Source organism: Syngnathoides biaculeatus, chromosome 7, assembly GCF_019802595.1.
Source record: "Syngnathoides biaculeatus isolate LvHL_M chromosome 7, ASM1980259v1, whole genome shotgun sequence".
NCBI lineage: Eukaryota > Metazoa > Chordata > Actinopteri > Syngnathiformes > Syngnathidae > Syngnathoides > Syngnathoides biaculeatus.
In genome coordinates, this window is record NC_084646.1 from 18,423,288 (window position 1) to 18,443,796 (window position 20,509).

At 41.6% G+C, this 20,509-nt stretch overlaps 2 protein-coding genes across 9 annotated transcripts in view; both read right to left on the minus strand.

Annotated features, from left to right (window-relative positions):
• Positions 1-451: 451 nt before the first annotated feature.
• Positions 452-17,079, minus strand: LOC133503980 (WD repeat-containing protein 47-like). Of its 4 annotated transcripts, none has more exons than XM_061826043.1 (16): positions 16,992-17,079; positions 15,705-15,896; positions 15,553-15,636; positions 14,938-15,022; positions 13,953-14,261; positions 11,856-12,295; positions 11,646-11,739; positions 8,775-8,947; positions 6,405-6,632; positions 6,126-6,195; positions 5,877-6,034; positions 5,541-5,710; positions 5,258-5,428; positions 3,615-3,746; positions 3,261-3,479; positions 452-3,190 (listed from the first exon to the last, which is right to left on the minus strand). In XM_061826043.1, exons 1-16 carry the CDS (start codon positions 17,024-17,026, stop codon positions 3,048-3,050), a joined length of 2,703 nt encoding a protein of 900 aa, XP_061682027.1. In that variant the 5' UTR covers positions 17,027-17,079; the 3' UTR covers positions 452-3,047. The 4 variants fall into 4 exon arrangements, with proteins under 4 accessions (XP_061682027.1, XP_061682029.1, XP_061682028.1 ...); XM_061826045.1 differs by having other exon boundaries at positions 16,923-17,060; XM_061826044.1 differs by lacking the exon at positions 16,992-17,079 and adding an exon at positions 16,549-16,609.
• Positions 17,080-17,798: 719 nt separating this feature from the next.
• camsap2a (calmodulin regulated spectrin-associated protein family, member 2a) overlaps positions 17,799-20,509 on the minus strand; it is a 42,015-nt gene continuing 39,304 nt past the window's right edge. For all 5 annotated transcript variants that reach the window (XM_061825599.1, XM_061825598.1, XM_061825602.1 and 2 more), the window contains 2 exons: positions 20,309-20,427; positions 17,799-20,185 (listed from right to left, as the gene is read on the minus strand). In XM_061825599.1, the coding sequence (XP_061681583.1) occupies positions 19,877-20,185; positions 20,309-20,427 (428 nt within the window). In that variant the 3' untranslated portion in view covers positions 17,799-19,876. The remainder of the gene's footprint in view (positions 20,186-20,308; positions 20,428-20,509) is intronic.

The following is a 20,509-nucleotide window of genomic DNA, read 5'->3' on the forward strand; positions in this document are numbered from 1 at the left end:
TTCAATCATAGTATTGGTACCAAATGTCGAAGTCATCATGCTCATTGAATATGTGAACCACAAAGTAAGCAATTTGCAATGTACATTCATAAGGAATTGAGGCTCAGTTGTGGTTCAAAGGGTTCAATTGAGGCATTTAAATTAAAGCTTCAAATGTTGGACAATTCCCATTTGTAAAAAAAAAAAACAAAAAAACAAAAAACATCCATGAACAGTTCAACTCTCAGAGCCTGTTTAACAATGTTATTATTCTGATTCGGTCCAAAAAGTAACTACATAGTCTAATTTGGGGCTTTGTTCTCATAATGAGGTGCAGCCAGTCAACCTACTTAACTTGCATGGGAAGCTAAATTCTGGTACTGTATACACCGTATATTTGTGGTATTCAGGATTATCATATCATATTAGCATATTCTCATCAGCTATCAAAAGCATAGCCAAGCACAAAAGATTGTTTTAATGCGCATTTGGCATGTTTTATTTCCATCTATGGCCCTTTGGCAGGTAAGTCAGAACAATAACATATCCCACTGTGACTCACAGATGATGAGACGTGAAATAATCGCTGGGTACGACAACACAAGGTGATCAAAAATACAACAATTACACATCTACAGTACAAAAACAATTATGGTGTAAGGTCGAGTGAGGTTGGAATATTGAACTGAGGCGTTGAGCAAGCCAAGTAAGTCAGTTTAGTACATTTGGCAAACATTTTGATTCAGCTTCTCTCAGTCACACCGAAATCTTTCTGCATAGTAGGAAGTTGAACAACGTTGTTGTACTCTTATGTGCACCACCTCTGCATTTAAAGTGCACAAGTAAAAAGTGACGCCATCTTTTGCTCATGTACCACGATAAGTGGTCAGAAATAGATGTGGATAGATAGATTTAGTTGTCAGAGAATATCTTTTTCGGACACTTGTTTGATTATTATGATCTTACGTCACATTTTTACTTTGAAAGGTCCAGAGTGGTTAATAGTGGATTAAACTCTCGTCACAATATTTCTTCATTCAACATACTGTAACTTCACTTTCGGGGGGGAAAAAGGTAAGTTGTTGTGCTATTTTTTTTGTAAACTTGCAGTGGGAAAAGTGTCAGAAAGTTCAAACCTCCTTTGTGCACATTAAACAACCATGTGATGTGTTAAAGGTAAATTATGATAGCTTCTGTTCATGTTGTACAATATTACTTACTATTAATTCCGTTTATATTTTAATTACGAACACAGACATAAAATGTGCAGTGAGTGATACGACAAAAATGTACACTTGTCCAGGTCCGCACAATATATGGTAAAAATAGATAAACCTGCATAAATGAAATTACTACAACAATCCCAAAATATGTTCTACTGTTTCAAAAAGGCACATCATGTAATAAATTCCTCTCCATAGCTTTCAAGTGTATTATTATAAACCCCTTTGTATTTTGGCAATAGGCCAATGAAGAATGGACAAAGTCTTTGTGTTTAAAAAAAAAAATTATAATAATTTAAACAGTTTTGCAGTATTTTTATTCTTATTATTTTTTCAACCAATAATTTTTGGCCTACATTTACCATTTTGGGGTCACCAAGGCATCCTCAAATATAGCCTCTAGATTTAAAGTGCTGATTAAAATATTAAGGGTCTGATTGTTTTCATTTGTGCAAGTGTTGTACATACAGTAACTCTGACCTGTATTCTCTACGTATTTCAAACCTGTGTACTGTCAACATATATCATGAAGGTGTCATTAGATGATCTATTTACCACCTTCTCATCTTTTCTCCACCATAAAAACTATTTTTAGACGTGGATGACTGCGTGATTTGACAAGCATAAAGTATTATGAATCCAGTTTTCTACACCTGTCATGTATCTGTCCATAAAGGGCGCTATTTTTATCGACGGTGCATCTGCAGCAGAATGCATATGCCGTATCTTGATTTGCTCGCTGTGCCTTTGCCAATCTGGCAGAGACGAGTCTACGTCAAAAATGAGCCTTCAGGCACAGCAAGGGGTTGTCCTTTGACATGGGCACGATGGATTGGCAGTTTGGTGTCAGAAAGCTAATCTAAACTTGTGCGTGTTGAGAATACCTCTTTTTTTCAATGTTGGAGCAGGTGGTCTAACGTGATTTTGGTTTGGGGTCACATGCAGGCAGATTCTGAGCTCCGCACACGTGTGGTGGGTGTCACAAGTATTCCATTCATAAATATGTGAATAGTGGACGACAAACCCTCTAAGTCAGGGGTCTCAAACTCAATTTACGTTGGTGCCGCTGGAGGCAGAATCTGCCTCAGCCTGGGCCCCAGAGGCACATGCAGGTATGCGCAATTTAAATTAGAAATACAATTTAAAAATCCAATCTTCTCAAACATATTTCTTTTTTTTTGGGACACAAAATTAGATAAAAAAGAACGCTAGTGTAAATGAGTTGTATACAAAACTACTAATAAAACTCCATGGCAACTCTGCAGTAAATTTCATTAAATGAAAAATGTTTTTCTGCTTGTTTCAATGTCACGCCCCCGAGTGCCATATACCCCACTGTGATTGGTAGGCTCGTTAACTCCCCACAAAACACTGAAACTGCCATTTATTAAAATAAATAAATAAATCAAGGGCTGCACTAACATTAAACTTCATATTAAGGTGGGGGCCACAAATGATAGTCTTGCGGGCCGCAAATAGCCCCCGGATTGCCAGTTTGAGACCCCTGAAATTATTGCAGAAACTTGTAAAATTTCATTGACCACATCATGACTATTACAGAGTTGTCCATTGCGACCCATTTATAGGGAATGAGAGGGGCCATTTTGTTTGTGCTCGTCTGCAAAATTACCCAAATTACATAGGTCAAACCTGTCCCCATGTAGATGTGCACCGGTCCCGAAAATACCCCCCGAAGACATCGCTCGTGTGAACCAATAGTGCCGATGACTTAATGCACTGGCATAACACGATGAACATTTGCAATAGTTTTTGATTCAAAACTCGGATATATTGATGTTCCATAGCAGGCTCGGTACTGATTTTGTTGAGAGTCTCTTGACTTTCTCAGGGTTTGGGAGCCCAGAGGACAACGGTCCGGTCAGCCGAGGAAGAGAGGAATGTTCGATCTTTGGGATGCCATCGACACTGGATCACCTTGTCCCAGTGTTCTCCTGCCAACGTCTGAGGGAGTGGTTTTGTTAGGTCGCCTGGGTTCAAAGACAATGAAAGAAGCAATGTCAATTTCAGCGATGGAGGAACGTAAATGTTTGCTGCTACCTTGCAGGTCACTGATTATGATTTTGTTGTCATAGGAACCAGTGAGAAGGTTATGGGCGCCTGGTGAGAAGCGGACTGATCGGATGTCACTGCCGTGCGGGCGGTACGTCTGGACTATGCGGCCTCCTCTGATGTCGTACAGCGTACAGGTGCTGTCCTCCTGGCCGGTGGCGAGCAGGCGCCCGCTGGGATCCACTGCCACCGACACTACCGCACTTCCTGTGTGAAGTAAAAGCTCTGTATTTTCATTTCATCAGATTTCACAGATTTTCATGCATTTGTTCTTCGTTGGTTTGGTCGTAACAACACCACGAATGAATTAGATTGTTAAATTGGGGAATTAAGTCGACTTACCTGAGCCGTGCAGGGTTGTACCCACTACTCGCACACAACTTGGAACCCGCACGTCCCAGAAGCGAACTGTCTTGTCCTGGGACCCAGACGTGATCATCCACCCTCCCCACGTGTATAGTGTCAGAATGTGGCCTGTTCAAAACCACAGAGTTGAAGTTCAGCTTGATCTAGAACATTATTTTTAACATGTTTCTGTTTAATCATTGTAGTGAAGGATACCCAAATAGCTGATCCGTACCATAAAAATTTCTGACATCCATCTGTTCGGATAGCAATACTGTAATACAGTACTTTATGTAATATGTATGTAATAGCCACCTAAGGCACTGGATCTCTTACTTTTTTCCCCAATCTGTGTTAGGATTAGGTTCTTTGTTCAATTCCTTAAGAGATTAAGTCATTGTTGCTGGTATAATGGATGATAAGCACAATCACCATCATGCCCACAAAGATGGAGGTCAAGATACAAGCAAGGTGAGGCTTACCAAACCAAATTGACCTTAAAGTTCAAGTGTCATCCCTATAAATGTTCTAAAATAGATATTGTAATGAAAAATAGATGTAACATTATTCTATTCTATTATGTCTATAGGAAAAAAAAATATAAGCGGAGAGCGTTTCATCGATGCGCAAAGTTGCGGAAGTATCATTCAACATCCAAGTAGGTGCCATATTGGCTGCATCTTCTGTCCGTGATGTCACACTGAGACATTCGCCATTGAAAACACACTGTGCCACCTACTATGGGAGACGAACACGCCCCTTCTGACACGGAAGCTCTTTTCGAAGAAGAGAACATCTCACAACCGAGTGAAGTAACCGGGGCAACATTACCCTATCGTTTCGAGGCATATTAAGATGATATGTGGATCACGGACAAATGCGGCCAAACCACCTCCCCGTCCGAGCCACCTCCAGGATGGAGATGAGCCAAGGCGGCCCGGCTCGGTGCCACGATGAGCCACGCCACCTCAGCGCTGGAATGGGCCAACCCGGCCAAAGCCGTGATCGCGGCGGACAAGGCATGCCTTCGGCGCCGACCAGTACATCGACACGTTTAGCACCCCTGACTTGGGTGCGTAGATCTTTTGTTACATTCTGAGAGTCTTATGTCCTCCATCCCCAAACTTTTATTTTTTTTCAGTCGCTGTATACACACCTACCTGTCATTTAGAACCCACGAAGCTCTCGTCCTTTGCACCTGGGCAATCCATTTTTCACAACGAACCGGGTCTTTTGGAAAAGTAGGAAGAGCGAATCCATCCGAGTGTTCGAGCAATATCGAGCAATACAACAAGCCGGCATTTTGGCTAACACAAAGGAACAACGAGCTTCCTTCCAGCAGGTAAAAATAGTATAAACAGACGAGCCAGCCCAGCCAGAGTGCACTGCTGCTGTTAACGTCACTTCCTGCTTCTTTTCAAAAACCAATCCCTCGAGAGGATTTTCATGGTGGGAGTGACGGAAAGCCATATACGTCAAAATCTTGCTGTGTGGTGAAAAAATGGATGGGTCCATTCCGGCTGCCTTTTTTTCATTAATAACATACTAAAAATCATGAATTTCATGACAGTGACACTTTAACTAAATGTTGAACCAACCTAAACTTTGTGGCCAGAGCAAAATGTTAAAAGGTCAGATACCAGTGTGTCCACTCATGGCATGGAGGCCCTGCCCTCTCTGGCAGTCAGTGGTGTAGATGTTGCAGTCTCCAGCTCCAGCACTTATCAAAATGGACCCTCCGCTCTCAGGACCCTCCATGAAGGCCAAGTCCCTTATGGTACCATCGTGCATGCTGAACTCCAGGTCAGGACCTGAATGACATGAGCCTCAGTAAAGCCATTACCCTGCTTTAATGTGTATCAACTACTAATTTTATGATGATTGTAAGAAAAAAAAAAAAAAAAGTAAAACATAAATTTGTACCTGTGGCATTGCAGCTGTCAGCACTGAAAGGGAGAACTTTGACATACTTGTCATTGGAGCCGGTGGCCAATAATTGTCCACAGTGACTCCACGCGACACAGTAGATGGAACCTTTGTGGTGTTTATTCCTTCTGAAGCGCACCGCCGGCTGCTTGACTGCATCTGGAGTACTAAACATGGAGAAGAAATGCATACAAGGAACTGTGCAGGTAAGCTATCTACTGTAAATGTTTCAGTGGAACTTATCTTAACGGTCCTGAACAACATCCATTTTTCCATATGACAAACAGTAATAATATTTGATGGTTCAATGTACTGTATATGGGCGGTCCAGACCTGGTTGGTAGGGTGTCAGGGTAGGCGCAAACTCTGAGGGTTTTAGAGTTGGAACCAACAGCATAAAGTGAACCGGAGGGATGGAAGGCCACAGATCTTAGTGCCTGTGTATCTTCAAGCTGGTTGACTTTCACAAATTGGGTTTTGGACTTTCCAGGCTGTAAAGAAGATCCGGTAAAAACAAACCTTACTGTAATTGTTGTGTTTTGTTTTTCTGTCTTGTAATGGATTATGTTTTGTTGATAGTACCTGTTGCGTTGGGTAACGTGTCACAGGGCCACTTGAATCATTTTGCGCTGGGCCTCCAATCCTCTCAGCACTGTATTCACAATGCATTAATACAAAGACAAAAAAACCGAACTTTTAAATGGCCATAATCTAATTTCCAGGCTATTGAGTGGATGTTTAACGTTAAGTGAAGAGGGGGAGTCACACATACATTGACTAGTACCATTCTCCCGCTATTGTAACTAAATTCACATGAAACTGATCGCATTTTATGGCAAATTACATTAATTAATTAATTACCTTGCAGGATCCGGGGGCTCACTGACGTGTTGCAAGCAATGGCTCCCGGGCCCTAATGAGGGGTTGCCGCTTACACCACCAGCCTTCGCCCTTTGCACCATCCCCGGGTCCTGGGTGTTGGATGTGCTGTTGTCATCTGTCACACCATTATACTGCCGGCCCAGATGTGTCGCCTCATCTCCGTGGTGATCAATGCCAACGTTCATTTCCTCCAGCTTCTGAATGGATCTGCAGAGACCACATCACCACTGTTGAGTGCATTTTGAAAAACAGTACTTTCCACCCATGCAACTCTCACATCAAAATCATCCAACATAACTGATATGCTTTAAGCACACAATTGTCTAAGATTTAAAAATAATGTATCTTATTCCAAAAATCCAGTCAATGCATATTACATAGCAGGCTATGTGAGCATTTACTTTGACATTTTGAATTTAATGACCTATATCATTTATTGTGTTTTTTATGTTACTAAAAAGGACATTTATGTGTGTGTGTTTCTTTCGGCTTGTCCCTTTCGGGGTCGCCACAGGTTTACCAAACCAGTGCTCTAACCACTGAGCTACGGGGCCTCCTAAAAAGGACATTTATGTAATGATGATTATTCGTCTTAGCAGAGCCTGACATAACCACTAGGGGGCAACAGGAATCCATTTGTCTGCAATGATCGTCTAACAATAATACTGTACGTAAAAGGTTACTCTACACATTGGGCTAGAGCTGTGAAGGGCAAATTTACAAACTTGACTGCATATGTAATTAGTTGTGGAAACTAATCTACTGAAAGTCTTTTTCCCCCCAATACTTTGTGTTATAGATCCCCCTGGATCTGAAATGAAGACTAAAGTAAATTACGAACCGGGTGTACCCACAATGGATTGCATCCACCAAATAGGCAAAATTGCAGTTGACTTTATTTTTGTGCGTGTATACAAATAAACTATTCAGTATACACAATGTGTTTTGTCAAACCTGAGAAAAATTGTGAAGACTGACTTTGTTCATCTACATCTGTAAGCCAGGTGCAAGAGGGTGTTACTGTATATACGTACAGTACATACTGCATTTCTTGTAGTAGGGGGAGGCGCAGACAATATGGGGCAACAGGGAAATAGGAGTCTTTCTCCTCATTTTTTCATTTTCAAACACATTTTTCAGAAACTAAATTAAAACAGCATTTTCTATTCACCAACACAGTTTTGGAGCTCCTGAAAGGATGTGAGCTAAACGTTGAGTAGGAGCCAGTCTCAAGAAGATTCCTTGTATCTCCTATGACAAAACTCTTCTGGCTCATTTGAGCGCATAGTGATAACTGGCGCTCACCTCTACTTGAGCAATTTTTCAGGTGTGGTGTTCCAGATTTTAAAAGCAGTGGTATCTAGCATGGACATCTAGATGTATGATGTACTAATTGTCATCCACTCATACAATTTATGCAGTTGGTGTTTCAACCCAAATTACAGAAATAACCGAAATTGCAATTCAGGAATACATTTGTTTACCTCTTCCACTAACACTTCCAATTCCATAACTTCATACTTCATTTTGTGCCTGTGGTGTTCTCCCAAATGTTGTTTCTATCACGCACAGTATGCAACACAAACACGCGATTTAGTGTTTGCTTTTTGAGATCGTTGCAAATCAGGCCCATAATGTGCAACGTGGTTATTGACGTTAACAACTTATACATGTAAAGTATAAAACAATTTCACAGGTGAATGCTGGGAATGAGAGCTGAGTTGTGTGTTGGCTCTCTTTTGTGGCTAAATTAGGGAACCAATATATTAGAAACAGTAAACAACACGATACAGTACAATTCTATACCACTGCAAACTACACACAGGATGACAATTACTTACCTGTACTTTGTGCATCAAAAGTGAACATTATTACGATGAGACTTGTATTGGATCTTATTAAATTGTGCAAGTAGTCATAAAGATATAGTTGATCAGTATACATTTTTAGATTATGCCACTGTTGGGTGGAAACCTCATACGGTATGTCCATATTTGGTCGATTGCATATTTTTTTCTCAAATCCATAGTCAGTCCGCATGTGATAATTTTTTCCAAATTACTGACCAACTTAAAGTGTAAAAAAATGACTTGCTCCCTTTCACGGTGGAATATTAATTGCTCAACAAACAGGATGTTTTTCTCAAGTCTTTGGAGATGTGAGGATTCTCCCTGACGCGAGCAATACATATACTAAATACCTCATATATATATATATATATATATATATATATATTATATATATATATATATATATTTTTTTTTTTTTTTTACATAGAGTACGACAATAATCTTTGGTGGAAACTAAACTAACTAAAAATAGCCATGCTGTCCTAGATGTGTTCCTTACCGAGTGAGGAAGGTCTCTGTGAGGTTGTTTTGGGCTCCATCGAGTGGTTTCACCCCCCCTTCGAGCAGCATCTGCTGGTAAAGCTGCCTCTGCTGCTGCTTCTGCTCCAGATGCTGCTGCACACGCAGACGCTGCCTGTAGTACTCCTGCATTTGGTCTGTGGAGTCAGGCCGCTGATGAAAACAAACCAAGAGGAGAACATGGCGAGAAATAATTTGTAAGTATAGTAGCAGCTTTCAAAACCATATCGTGTTGATGTTTGAGTTCCATTTTCCAAGTAGTGCTCAATATAGTAATCCCTGTGTTTCTTTTCTGGTACTTTCGCTTCCTCCCATATTCCAATAGCATGCATGTTATACCAACTGACAAATAGGTGTTAACGGCTGGTTGTTTAGAAGTGACACGTGATTGGCTGTCAAAACTCCAGGGTGTTTCTCCCACTTGACAACAGGAATAGGCTGGCCTGGTAATCTCAAGTGTAATAGAAAATGGATGGATGGCTTCAAAGGTGCCAATCAAAACTAGTCATCACTAACAATACATATCCAAGACCACACTTACAACCATTTACTGTATATAACACACGTAGTCTACTACAGTACTCTCACATCTTCCTTTTCAAAGGCCTGATGCTACATCATCCACATCATAAAAAAGTTTTCAGGGACCTCATCTTATCTTGACTTGTCCCATCAACTCTGTTACCACCACTTTTCCACACACACACACACACACACACACACACAACACACACACACACACCACACACACACACACCACACACCACACACACACACACACGCACGCACGCACGCAGGCACGCACGCACGCACACACACACACACACACACACACACACACACACACACACACAGACACACACAGACACACACACACACACACACAGCATCCAATATGAGAACACGTTACTCCATTAGCCGGAACCTGGGATGCATAAAGATGAGTGATGACGGAGCCACTGGGCCATCTCGGGTGTGACAACAAATCAAACCTGATTATCTGCCTCCTCTTCCCATGACCTCCACCACTTTCATGGGGCGGCGGTAACAGGTCAAAAGTGTCTCCTGGACAGTTGCGGCGGGTCACTTCTGAAGGGTTGATGAGCGGTGGCAGTATGGAGATGAGGCAGTTCAAGGAGTTCAGCGGGAACCAATTCGAAATCTGTTCCTCTTATTAATGATTCCCAGGATAAAACATTGCCTCAGACAACCTTTGTTATTTGTTTTTAAGTCTTGATTCATTGAAGCAATTCAGCCTGACAAGCCAAAATTTGACAGCCTTGACTATTTATTGTACCTGTGTTGCTTTCCTTATCAATTTATAACAGGCATCCCATCCACGTGACCAATCAAGAAGGCAAAAGTATGGAGCTCTCACCAACAGAAAGGCCTGTGTAATCGTCATTTATTTAATTTAGGTGGTATTCCTTGACCTGATCTTCAGGTTTTATGAATATCATCAAGACGATGTTTTATGCTACCCAGTAGCTCTGCAGACCTTGCAAGTGACAACATATGCCGCCGTTATGACGTGATTCAAAGTTGTTGCTACAATTAACGGACTCCTCCTAGGCCCCCCACACACATCCATAGATCCCATAATGAGTATAAAGTGAACATCTTTTTATTCTGGGGAAGATGTTGATGTGAAGAAATGTGTAAATCTACAACATTGACACCATATAAAACTTCCAACTACCTCATGCCTTTAAAGGGGAAATCCACTGGTTTGCATTAACAATGTATCCAATAGGTCATGTAAAATGTAGTCTATTTTGACAATGTGATGTTAAATCCTCTCTCATTTAATAATGTTTTGATAAGATTTTTATCAACAATTACGAATTTTCAGGGGTGCTGCCATTTTCGCGACCTACGTGCGTGGATGTGACGTGTACTGTGCTGCAACAAGGGCTCGATTACATGGGACACCATTGATGCCCCCAGAGATGATTTCTCAGATTTATCCTCACCTGATGAAGGAATAGTAGTAACGGTTGATCGGGAACATGGAGGAATACTTGCATACACATACGTGAGCGGTTCTCCGCCGCTCGGTTGATCGGGAAGACGGAGGAATACTTCACAGCCGTAAGCGGCACAGCCATGAGCGGCATGGCCGCTCGGTTGATCGAAAAGACGAAGGAATACTTCCATACACAGCCATGACTGGCATGGCTGTGAGCGGCTCGGCTACTTGGTAGATCGGGAAGATGGAGGAATGCTTCCATACAGATTTGAACCCGTGGCTGTAAATAATGCCGCTGAGTGGCAGAGCCGTGAGCTGAGCTCACTCCCCCGCGAGCGAGTTCCTGGCTCGGTGGGAAGCAAGCTCACAGCTCCGCCACTTGGCGGAGGGAGCTCCCCGGCCGAGTGAGCTCACGGCTCTGCTGCTCTTTATGGAAGTATTCCTCTGTCTTCCCAATCAACCGATAATGCTATTTCTTCATTAGATGAGGATAAATCTGAGAAATCAGCGCTGGGCATAATGGTGTCCCATGTAATCGAGCATTTGGAAGGGCACATATCACGTCACACACGCCCATGTAGGTCATGTGACTCGCGAAAATGTCAGCGCCCCTGAAAATTCCCAATTGTCGATAAAAAATTTCTCAAAACACTATTAAATGAGAGAGGAATTTACATCACATTGTCAAGATAGAGTACATATTACATGACCTATTGGATACATTGTTAATGCAAACCACTGGATTGCCTCTTAAAGAGGCAGGGCCTTGTGTGCGGTGTAGGACTTCGATGAGACTGAGTGGGAGTTCAAAATATGGGATTATATTACTGCCAAGGGAAGTCTCAGGTAGGAAAGCCGCTTGTTATCATTTATTGCTATTACCTCAACTGTTTCTGTGCATGCTGTCCCGCCATCTCTCCCGGGAGTCAGCGGTTTGCGTGTGGTCTTGGGACGGTCGAAACCCCGTGGGTTCTTTCTATAGTCAAGAAAAAGCCATGGGCCAGTTAATGTCAGTTCAAATGAGAGATGGAATGTTGATTATTCTGTTACGCCTTTTACATTTCAAGTAAATAAGCAGTTTGTGAGATTTACTTCTCAGGGGAATCATCCAGTTGATGAAAATTATTCTCCACCAGGCTTCGACTGAGAGCTGATTTCATGTTGTCCTCCACGCCTCTCTTGTCCTGGACAGCCAGGCCATGGGATAGTCCATCCAGAGCCGGATTCAGAGATCTGGACATGTACGTGTCGGCCGAGTGAGGCCTCTGGCGGAAAGGTGAGGCCGGGCGGGGGGAGAGGGGATTGATCAGAGGCATGAGGAGGTCAGCGTGCCCAGCCTTGCTGGGTTTCAGCAGACGGTCGACATGTATACTGAGGGTCTTTTGTTGGAAGGCACATGAAAATGCGCCAGGAGAAAGGTTCTGCAGCCAGGACAGCAACGACAGATCCAGCTCATCGCAACCGTTTCCGCAGAGCAAATCTACGCCGAGCAAAACCTCGCTCTCTGTTATCGCCTCTCCAGTTGCTTTGCTCTGCAAAGTAAAAGTGTTGTTAAGACCTCATGAACAGATTAGCTCAGACAAATAAGAGAAAATCATTCAGACGCACAGCAAGCGTTTGGACCACATCCCCAAATAACCCGTGTCACTTCAGCTTCATGAATAAATACTGTAACACCTGCAATATTAAAGAAGATTGGATGGATAGAACGGTGCCGAAAGAAATTTTAAGGATTTGATCAATTATTTCAAGGTTAGGAGCAGCTTCATGGCTATCATGCATGCTGCACAGTTTTTAGGATGGATTGGTAAATCTGCGCTCCCAACCTCCAGTGTGGACTTTGCATGGTCTCACCGTGCTTGCGTAGGTTTTCCTCACACCATCTGGCTTCCATCCAGACCAAAAACATTTATTTGGACTTAATTTAATTCTATAAATTATCCATAAATAAGTGTGAATGTGAGCGTTAATGGTTGTTTATACACTTGACTGGTGACCTGTGCAGGTTGGACATTGCCTCTGGATGACAGGAGAATATTATTAAAATCATCTTTTGAAAAATCACTCTGTCTGACCACATCTAGTCCCTTTAAAATAACTTTAAATAATTTTAGAACCGGGTACGGCACGAGTAGCCAATCAGAGAGTGCCGTGACAAGAGAAATAACTGAATACAAAACACACCCGCCATGCATACAGAGACTTGCTAGGAGATACTGCAGTCTCTCGCAGAGTGGACTATTATAGTTTCTTGGATGGATTGTTTTTCTTCCGGTGAGAAACTCAAGTTAAAAAGAAGAACTCTGATATCTCCGTACATCAAATAAAGGGTGGGTGCTGAGGTACACGCAGTACATTGCATAGCCGAGGTTAAAAAAACCACCGCGTACCATTCTCACTGAGTCGTCAGGTAAGTTGAACACCACTCTTAACAGGTCTAGGGTTAGAAAAACATCCAACTTGTAACATTTCGTGGAACCTTTCATGGTCACGGCCGACCCCAAGATGCACTCTGAAGAGACCAGGTTTCTGGTTCATGGTTGCCCAAGCTTAGTAAGCTAGAGGTGTTTCTTTGGGAGGAATCACCAGACAGTGGGCGGCGGTGACTAAAATGAAGCTACATTAAAATATGCTCGCAGTTTCAATACAACATGTTGTCCCTTTAATTAGCACTTAGAAAAGAATGGCTCTATTTAGGGATTCTTCATTAGTCACTGTGGGAATAATTTGAGTGATGCTAAATGACAACAATGTACAGAGCAAAGTCCATAGAAGCTTCCTTGGATAAGATTGGTCTGTAGGAGCTTGGCAGGCCTGATATCCACCACCTGAAATATATTTAGCAGGTACTACACTGTTATACATTCCATTGGGTTTTTACAGAACCTTACTGGTAACAGTGCTCCCACCGTATGGTGCAAAGCATGCTGGAAGCAGACGGCTTCAGAATTTAGCTGCATACAAAATATAGTGACTCTGTGTGATGTCAACCAAAATCCCACAATGCGGGATTCATTGTAAAATCACTATAAAGTATTTTATTATCAGGTGCGTGGTCGGTAACTGCAGAACCTACAGGAATGTTTGACAGGGTACAACAGAGATTAGGAGCCAGACTCAACTGGAAAAAAAAAATCTAGCCATGTCCTCACACTAAAAGCTGTTATAGCTGCAAAGGCGTCACCTCACCTGACAGAATTCAACGCAGCACTCATAAAGGATCCCTTTGATGAGCAGCTGAAAGAGGCGATTCCCACTCGCTCGGAAGCCCGCCTCGCTCAGCTTCCTGTCGGCCGGAATGAACTCGGTGACCATCACGCAGGCCTCCTCGAAGCAGTGCACGCGCGCTGTACTCGGGTTCCAGTCCTTGAACTCAGCGTGGTGGGTGAGGCGAGGCAGGGTGAGAAGAAGACACAGTTTGCTGTAGTCCTCCTTAGACGGGCAGAACTCCTCCAATTTGTGCAGGCACTTGACGGCCTCTTGCATGGTAAATTCCAGCTGCATGTGGCAGAAGATTCATAACATTGAGTAAGAGGTTGTCAATATAATAACATGATCTTTAAATAAAATAATTTAGCCATCCTGGAGAAGATAACCTAAATTATTGGCTTCTATAAAACTCTCTCACATGTTGTTCTAATTTCCATTAAAAATAGTAGGCAAATATTAAAATTGTCATGATCACTTCCTGTATCTTAGATCGGTAACGGTTTGAATGGTGAGAGCTGCTACTGCAGACGTTAAAAGTCAAATCCTCGAGAATTGAAGATTCTAGTGTTTGTCGATATATCACAGCACATCATAGTCATCCCCGGGTTCTAGGTAAGTTAGAGCTATCTGATTGGTCACTTGTGTATATGTGGTGATACTTCATTTAAAATGAACCTGACGTTGATCTTCCAGAAAAAAATAGATATATTTTGGCCACTTGTGTATATGTAGTGATACTTCATTCAAACATGAACCTGAATTTGATCTTCCAGAAAAAAAAAAGTTTGGCTCAAGGAATTGCTTTGATTGAGAAACTCTCTGTTCCGGCGACACATTCTTCTTTGAAAAAGTTCTAACTAGTTGACCACATTGACGTTGTTGTTCAGTTAGGCAAATTAAAACAAGACTTTTTTTTTCCGCTAAGCCATAATGTAACTTTCCATGTCAAAGAAAATAAACATACATTTTGGGTGTCTTCAGCTGCAGACATGGCATTATTTACACAAAGAGCCTCGAGAAATTTCTGCTTCAGGATGATATATCGAAACCTGTACAAAGAAAAAGATGCTGTGTTAATATTTTCAGGATTCAGTGATTTCGGTGGCATACTTCTATCTAAATATACGATTATAGTATAATTTTCATTCTGTTTTTCAGACTCAACTTGGTTTGTGTTGTTGTCAAAAGGATCAAGTCATAAAAACGTGCCATCTCGTTTTCGCCTTCGCTAGTATTCAGAAAAATTATAGTCAATCTTTTGTTTAAAAAAATGCCCCAAGCAATAAATATAGTGACTTTTCTGGTGTTCTTGGGGACTTTTGGAGGCTCTTTAGAGTTTTGTTTAGAGTTTCAGTCAAGACAACAGACATTAACACTCACACTTGGGGAGCCAACACTTCATCACCAAGGCGTCAAATTATGCTTGTCAATTGAGTGCTCAAATCTGTATATGTGTTGCAAGGGCCTGACATGTCACCAAACACAAATCCTTCCCTCTTCCCACTACATAAACAAATTAGATGAGGCGCATAATACAGTTAACTACTTGACCTTTGGCTTCTGGGATATGTTCTCTCACCTTTTCTTGTTAAACTTGTCCAAGCCTTCTAAGGGCTGAATGAACTGCATTACCTCCTCCCACTGACCATCCAATATGAGTTGCCTGGCAATAAAGCACAAAAAGAAATATATTTATTCAGACTGTAATTTGGGTTTGGGATGTTGTTTTACCTGAGGAAGAGCATGTCGTCGGAGTAGAGACCGTTGATGATGCCGCTCTCCTTTTCCAAGGCCAACATACTGATATGCAGCTTCCTGGAGCTGAGGAAGTCGAGGACCAGCTTGACCACTTCTGCCTCCTTGATGTTGATTTTCTCCTCTGCTGTCATGGTGACCTGCTCCCAAGTAGCAGGGTACAGGCCCCTTCAATACGGACATATTGTGTGAAACAGTATAGTTTGAGACACGAGATGCCACATTTATTATAGCCTTCACTCGTACAGAACTTGTACAAATGCACTACATGATATCAAACAGCCTGCTGCTTGTCTTAAAATATTTTGACTCAAGACAAAACACGAAATACTGAAATGTACATTCTTTCTGTATCCAGAAATGATGCTCGGTGGTGATTGTAATATTTCAAGCATCTTTGCAAAATGAGATTGGAGCAGCTCTCTCAATGGGCGAGATTGATCATTCCTGATTTGGATCAGCAACAAAACTGTACATTTTTCTAGTGTAGAATCAAAAACATACTGCCTGTGTCTGTTATTTCTAATATAAAGTCCCCAAAAATATTGAAAATTCTCCTCAGTGCCAACAAATATTTCTCTGAGCATTTTTGTTTTAAATAACAGCTCTACATAAGATGTCGTGCATACTTAATTTTTGGAGCTGTAAATGTCAAAAAGAAGCAAGTAGCTTTACAGCAGCCATTTTGCCAAGTAATCAGTTCAGTAATCAATTCATTAACCAATCAATCCACCCCAAGTGCTGAACTCCTTACAATTGCAGCAATGGGAAATTTTTACGTAAATTGATGATTGTTGATCTGCTCCTGACAGGCCCATACAAGAAGCTCATCTGCTTTTTGACTTTAGCAACGACTGCAAGTTCTGCTCGCTGCAACACCAGGATGGACGCTATCTGAGATCCAACATCTGCAATCCAGTGACGCGCGCAGGTCCATCGTGTGCATCTTTACTGGCACCGCGAAGGTTACTCAGTGCAGTGCAGCATTATACGCGTTTATAAAATGGTCAAGCGTGTTCACGTAACATGCACAGCGTGCATGCAGTAATGTCTTCATAGTGCTGTACGGTGCGTTTGTGTCGGGCAGGCGCCGCCCAGTCCCTCCTCACTCCGACACGCACGCACACTGCAACACATTCATTCATTACGACGCTGCAGAACTGATGTGTTGTCGAATCGCTATCATGTCCTGACCTGTCAGCTCGTCCAAAAAAGGTGTCGTCAATAAATCCCGACTTGCCAGCAGAGCTCTCCTCCTCCTACCTTATTTGTGGCGCGCGCACAGGTCGCGTTGCCATGCGGACGCACGCAGCCGCAAACGTCCAATCAGGTGCGCCATTGGCGCAGTGGAGTCCCACCTTCTGCTTTTTCACGCGAGCGTGAGGTGAGCGAGATAAACAAGTTCACGTCACGGCCGGTTATAGTTTTGCGCATTTCAACGGAATTTCATCCCCACATCGGTGAAAGACAATTATGATATAAGATCTTATTTAAATGCTGTTGTTTTAGTGTTTACCACAGAATCCCGTGAATTAATTGAAATCGTAAAATAAGATTAAAAAAAATACCTGGGAGAAGGCAACTCAATTGATACAGCAGCTCCTCACCATTCACAGCCCCAACAGTGAGTACAGTACCAACTATGGAATTATTTTTGGGTACTTTTATTGCTAAAATATTCAGTTTCTATCAAGTAGTGTGTATGGTATTTCCACTTTTCTTACCTGTTAAAAAAGGACGTAAAAAACCTGGGTGCTGCCATTCTATTTAGCGGCACTTCAGCGCTCCAAAAATGGCCAGAAAATGGTTTATTTCTATCTGTCCGTCCGTCCGTCCAGCCATCTATCTATCTATCTATCTATCTATCTATCTATCTATCTATCTATCTATCTATCTATCTATCTATCTATCTATCTATCTATCTATCTATCTATCTATCTATCTATATCTATCTATCTATCTATCTATCTATCGTCTTTTTGCAAATGTCAACAAACATCCCATGTAGTTTAAGGACCATGCTAAGTTTATTCATTGCAGGAACAAATAAACAAACTACGTATATGTTCAGCAAGCTCTTTTATGACACCACGTTCACTCAAAAAACAAATAAATAAAATTAATTATAGCAAAGTCTCAATTGACATGAACATACTGTAGAAGTTCATCTACTAGTTAACATATTCATTCCCTTGGTTTCCTTTGTGGTGAGTAACCAATAGAGACATACTAGACTACATTTTAAACAAAAGTACATGCTCCTTGAGTCATAAATAGTCCCCCCCAGCCAAACCCCCCAAGTTTAAATGACGCATTGTGTCGGTAGATTTGTACACATTGAACCTGTTTATGATACTGACACCCCCCAAAAAAGGTGCAGTTACCCGTATTTAGCAACACCGTGTAATTTTTCTACAGTTACAATGAGTAATTAAATTAAAAATATAAACATGTTACAGCTACAGCACACATTTCTTCATCTGGATGAGCATGGTGTCCTTTTTATTACATATCCAATTACTGTATATTACAACAAAAACTGTCACTCAGCTTTCTAGCTTTGTGTCTGCGGATCTACGATTTAGTACTCTAAGAAAAATACCAATGTACAACTTACTGGCACTGAAATCCTTCCTAGGTGTCATTATGATAGATATCAGTTTGTATTGTATTGCAGATTCCACCAAGACTGATGATACATTACTTGTTTTCTTAACAGAAGTGTAAATGGTAAATTGTTACAAGTCCACACGAAGAAACATTTGAAAATGGAAGGTGACATAAAAGCGACGGAACGCTAACGACATTTTGGATTGTAATCATTTGATATCAATAGAGTTCAAGATCTGGCATGGAGGAAAATACCAGATTGAAATGTTAATAGTTGAGATTTGGAGAAAGAAAAATTGGGAACCTGCAGTTTTGATTTTTGAGCTACCTGAGCTCAGCCATTTTATGTCCATTACCCCGCCAAACCCAACCCCACCCCCACCCCTAAAAAACATTCTTCCTTAGATAGAAGAGATATCAAATGAATAAATAAAATGGTTATAAATAGTTACTAATAGATCACTAACAATGAACACGCAGATTTTCTCCGCAAGCTTGGCAAATTAAAAAACAAGTGTTAATATACAGTATATGTTGCATATACTTGCTATCAAAAAAAAATGTTCTTGCTTAGATATAAAAAAAACATCTCAAAAAGTTTGAAGACGAATTTTCACTGATGGTAGAGCGTGAAACCATTTACAGAATCGATCTTTGAATTTGGCCATTGTATGACAAATATTAATCAAAACGAAAATCTTTCTTGCTTTCCTACAAAACGCTGATTGAACCTGGCCAAATTCCGTCCGGGTGAACGTAAAACTGTCTTCATGACAACAAAAGGGTATTCCTCTTAACCTTAATACCGAAGAAAGGTTGAAATATTGTGTGGTAAACAATTCATACCTGTAAAATACTGTATAAGTAAGTGCAAAGAAATCACAAATGGACAAATTCTACTGCCAGTTACGAGAGAATCGCTCACTACCTGCAACAAATATTTTCACACTTCTCGACAGCCAAAAAGACTCTCATCAGGAGAGATGGCCTCCAGTACATTCTTCCGAAGAAAATGGTTGTGTAAAAGCTGAAACCGTTTGTTGAGTTGAACACACACGTGCTGTGTGGTGAACGCTAGCTGTATGGAATCAATCTTTTTTTGGCCCTTAGATTTACGTACCTTAATAGAACAAACCTTTACGAACAAATAACACCAAAAAGGCGTCTTCCAAATTCATACAAAAAGTTTCCGCGTTACAATCAGCTCGCACGCTAAAACCCAAAACGCGGAAGGCCGCACAAACTTATTGCCAATGAAAATCTATCTGTACATGAATTAAAAACATTCAATGTTCTGAGTAAAATGTCCGAGCATTCATATTGTCTGCATTTTTAGTTTTGGCACAAAGGAAATAAAAGCAGTACTCGCACGTGCCTTTTAAAAAGAGGTCAAATATTTACATCATTCGTTGTCAGTGGCTCACATTCCACTTGTTAGCCATTTTGTAGGTTGACATAACTGAAACGGGAAAACGGATTTAACTGGCATTGCAGGTGTTTGAATCATCAAAGAGTGAGATGGTTCTGTTCGGGTTCCATCAGGACTGGGAGGCAGGCACTACTTTTTTGGGGGTGGCTGGTTTCTTGGTTTGCCACAAATGGCTGTGGATGGTCACGGCATCCACGCTGGCCGACATGGTCTTAGCTGGTATCAGGCTGAACTGCTTCCTGTCTGAGTTGTACTTGTACAGGCCGTCAATCATCTTGCGCGTGATGTTCTTGGGGCCGATGCCCGTGAGCTTGTGGATCTCCTCGGTCTCGGGACAGTAAGTGTAAAGGGAGCGGAACTGACAACCGCCGTCTCGGAACAAAACCAGGAAGCTGTTGGCCTCTGATTTCTCCATTTCCTGGTACGATATAGAAAAACAATCTCAAAAACCCAAGAATACGAATGCTGTACACTACAGGCAATGATAGTCAAGTAATGTCACAAATTGATGATTTTTCTGATAAGCATTCTGAGGTGTTACCTGCAGGATCTTGTTCTTTTGACCCTCATTGACTTTGCCGGCAAGGCAGCAGTGGGCCAACGCATTCTGGATGATGTGCTTGTTTGATTTGGCACTTGGCTCTTTGTAGAGCTTCGGTCCTGAATGAAAACAGGACAGAAATCTTACTTTGAGTTATCTTGACACCTCAGGTGATGTCTCACATCTTACTACCCTGTTCTG

Coding starts and splice junctions, on each gene's coding strand:
- LOC133503980 (XM_061826043.1), bottom strand. CDS start 17,026: ATGGCAACGCGACCTGTGCGCGCGCCACAAATAAG. Junction 11,740..11,855: donor CTGGATGATTCCCCTGAGAA/GTAAATCTCACA, acceptor TCTTGACTATAG/AAAGAACCCACGGGGTTTCG. Junction 3,747..5,257: donor TGCCATGAGTGGACACACTG/GTATCTGACCTT, acceptor GGTTTTGAACAG/GCCACATTCTGACACTATAC.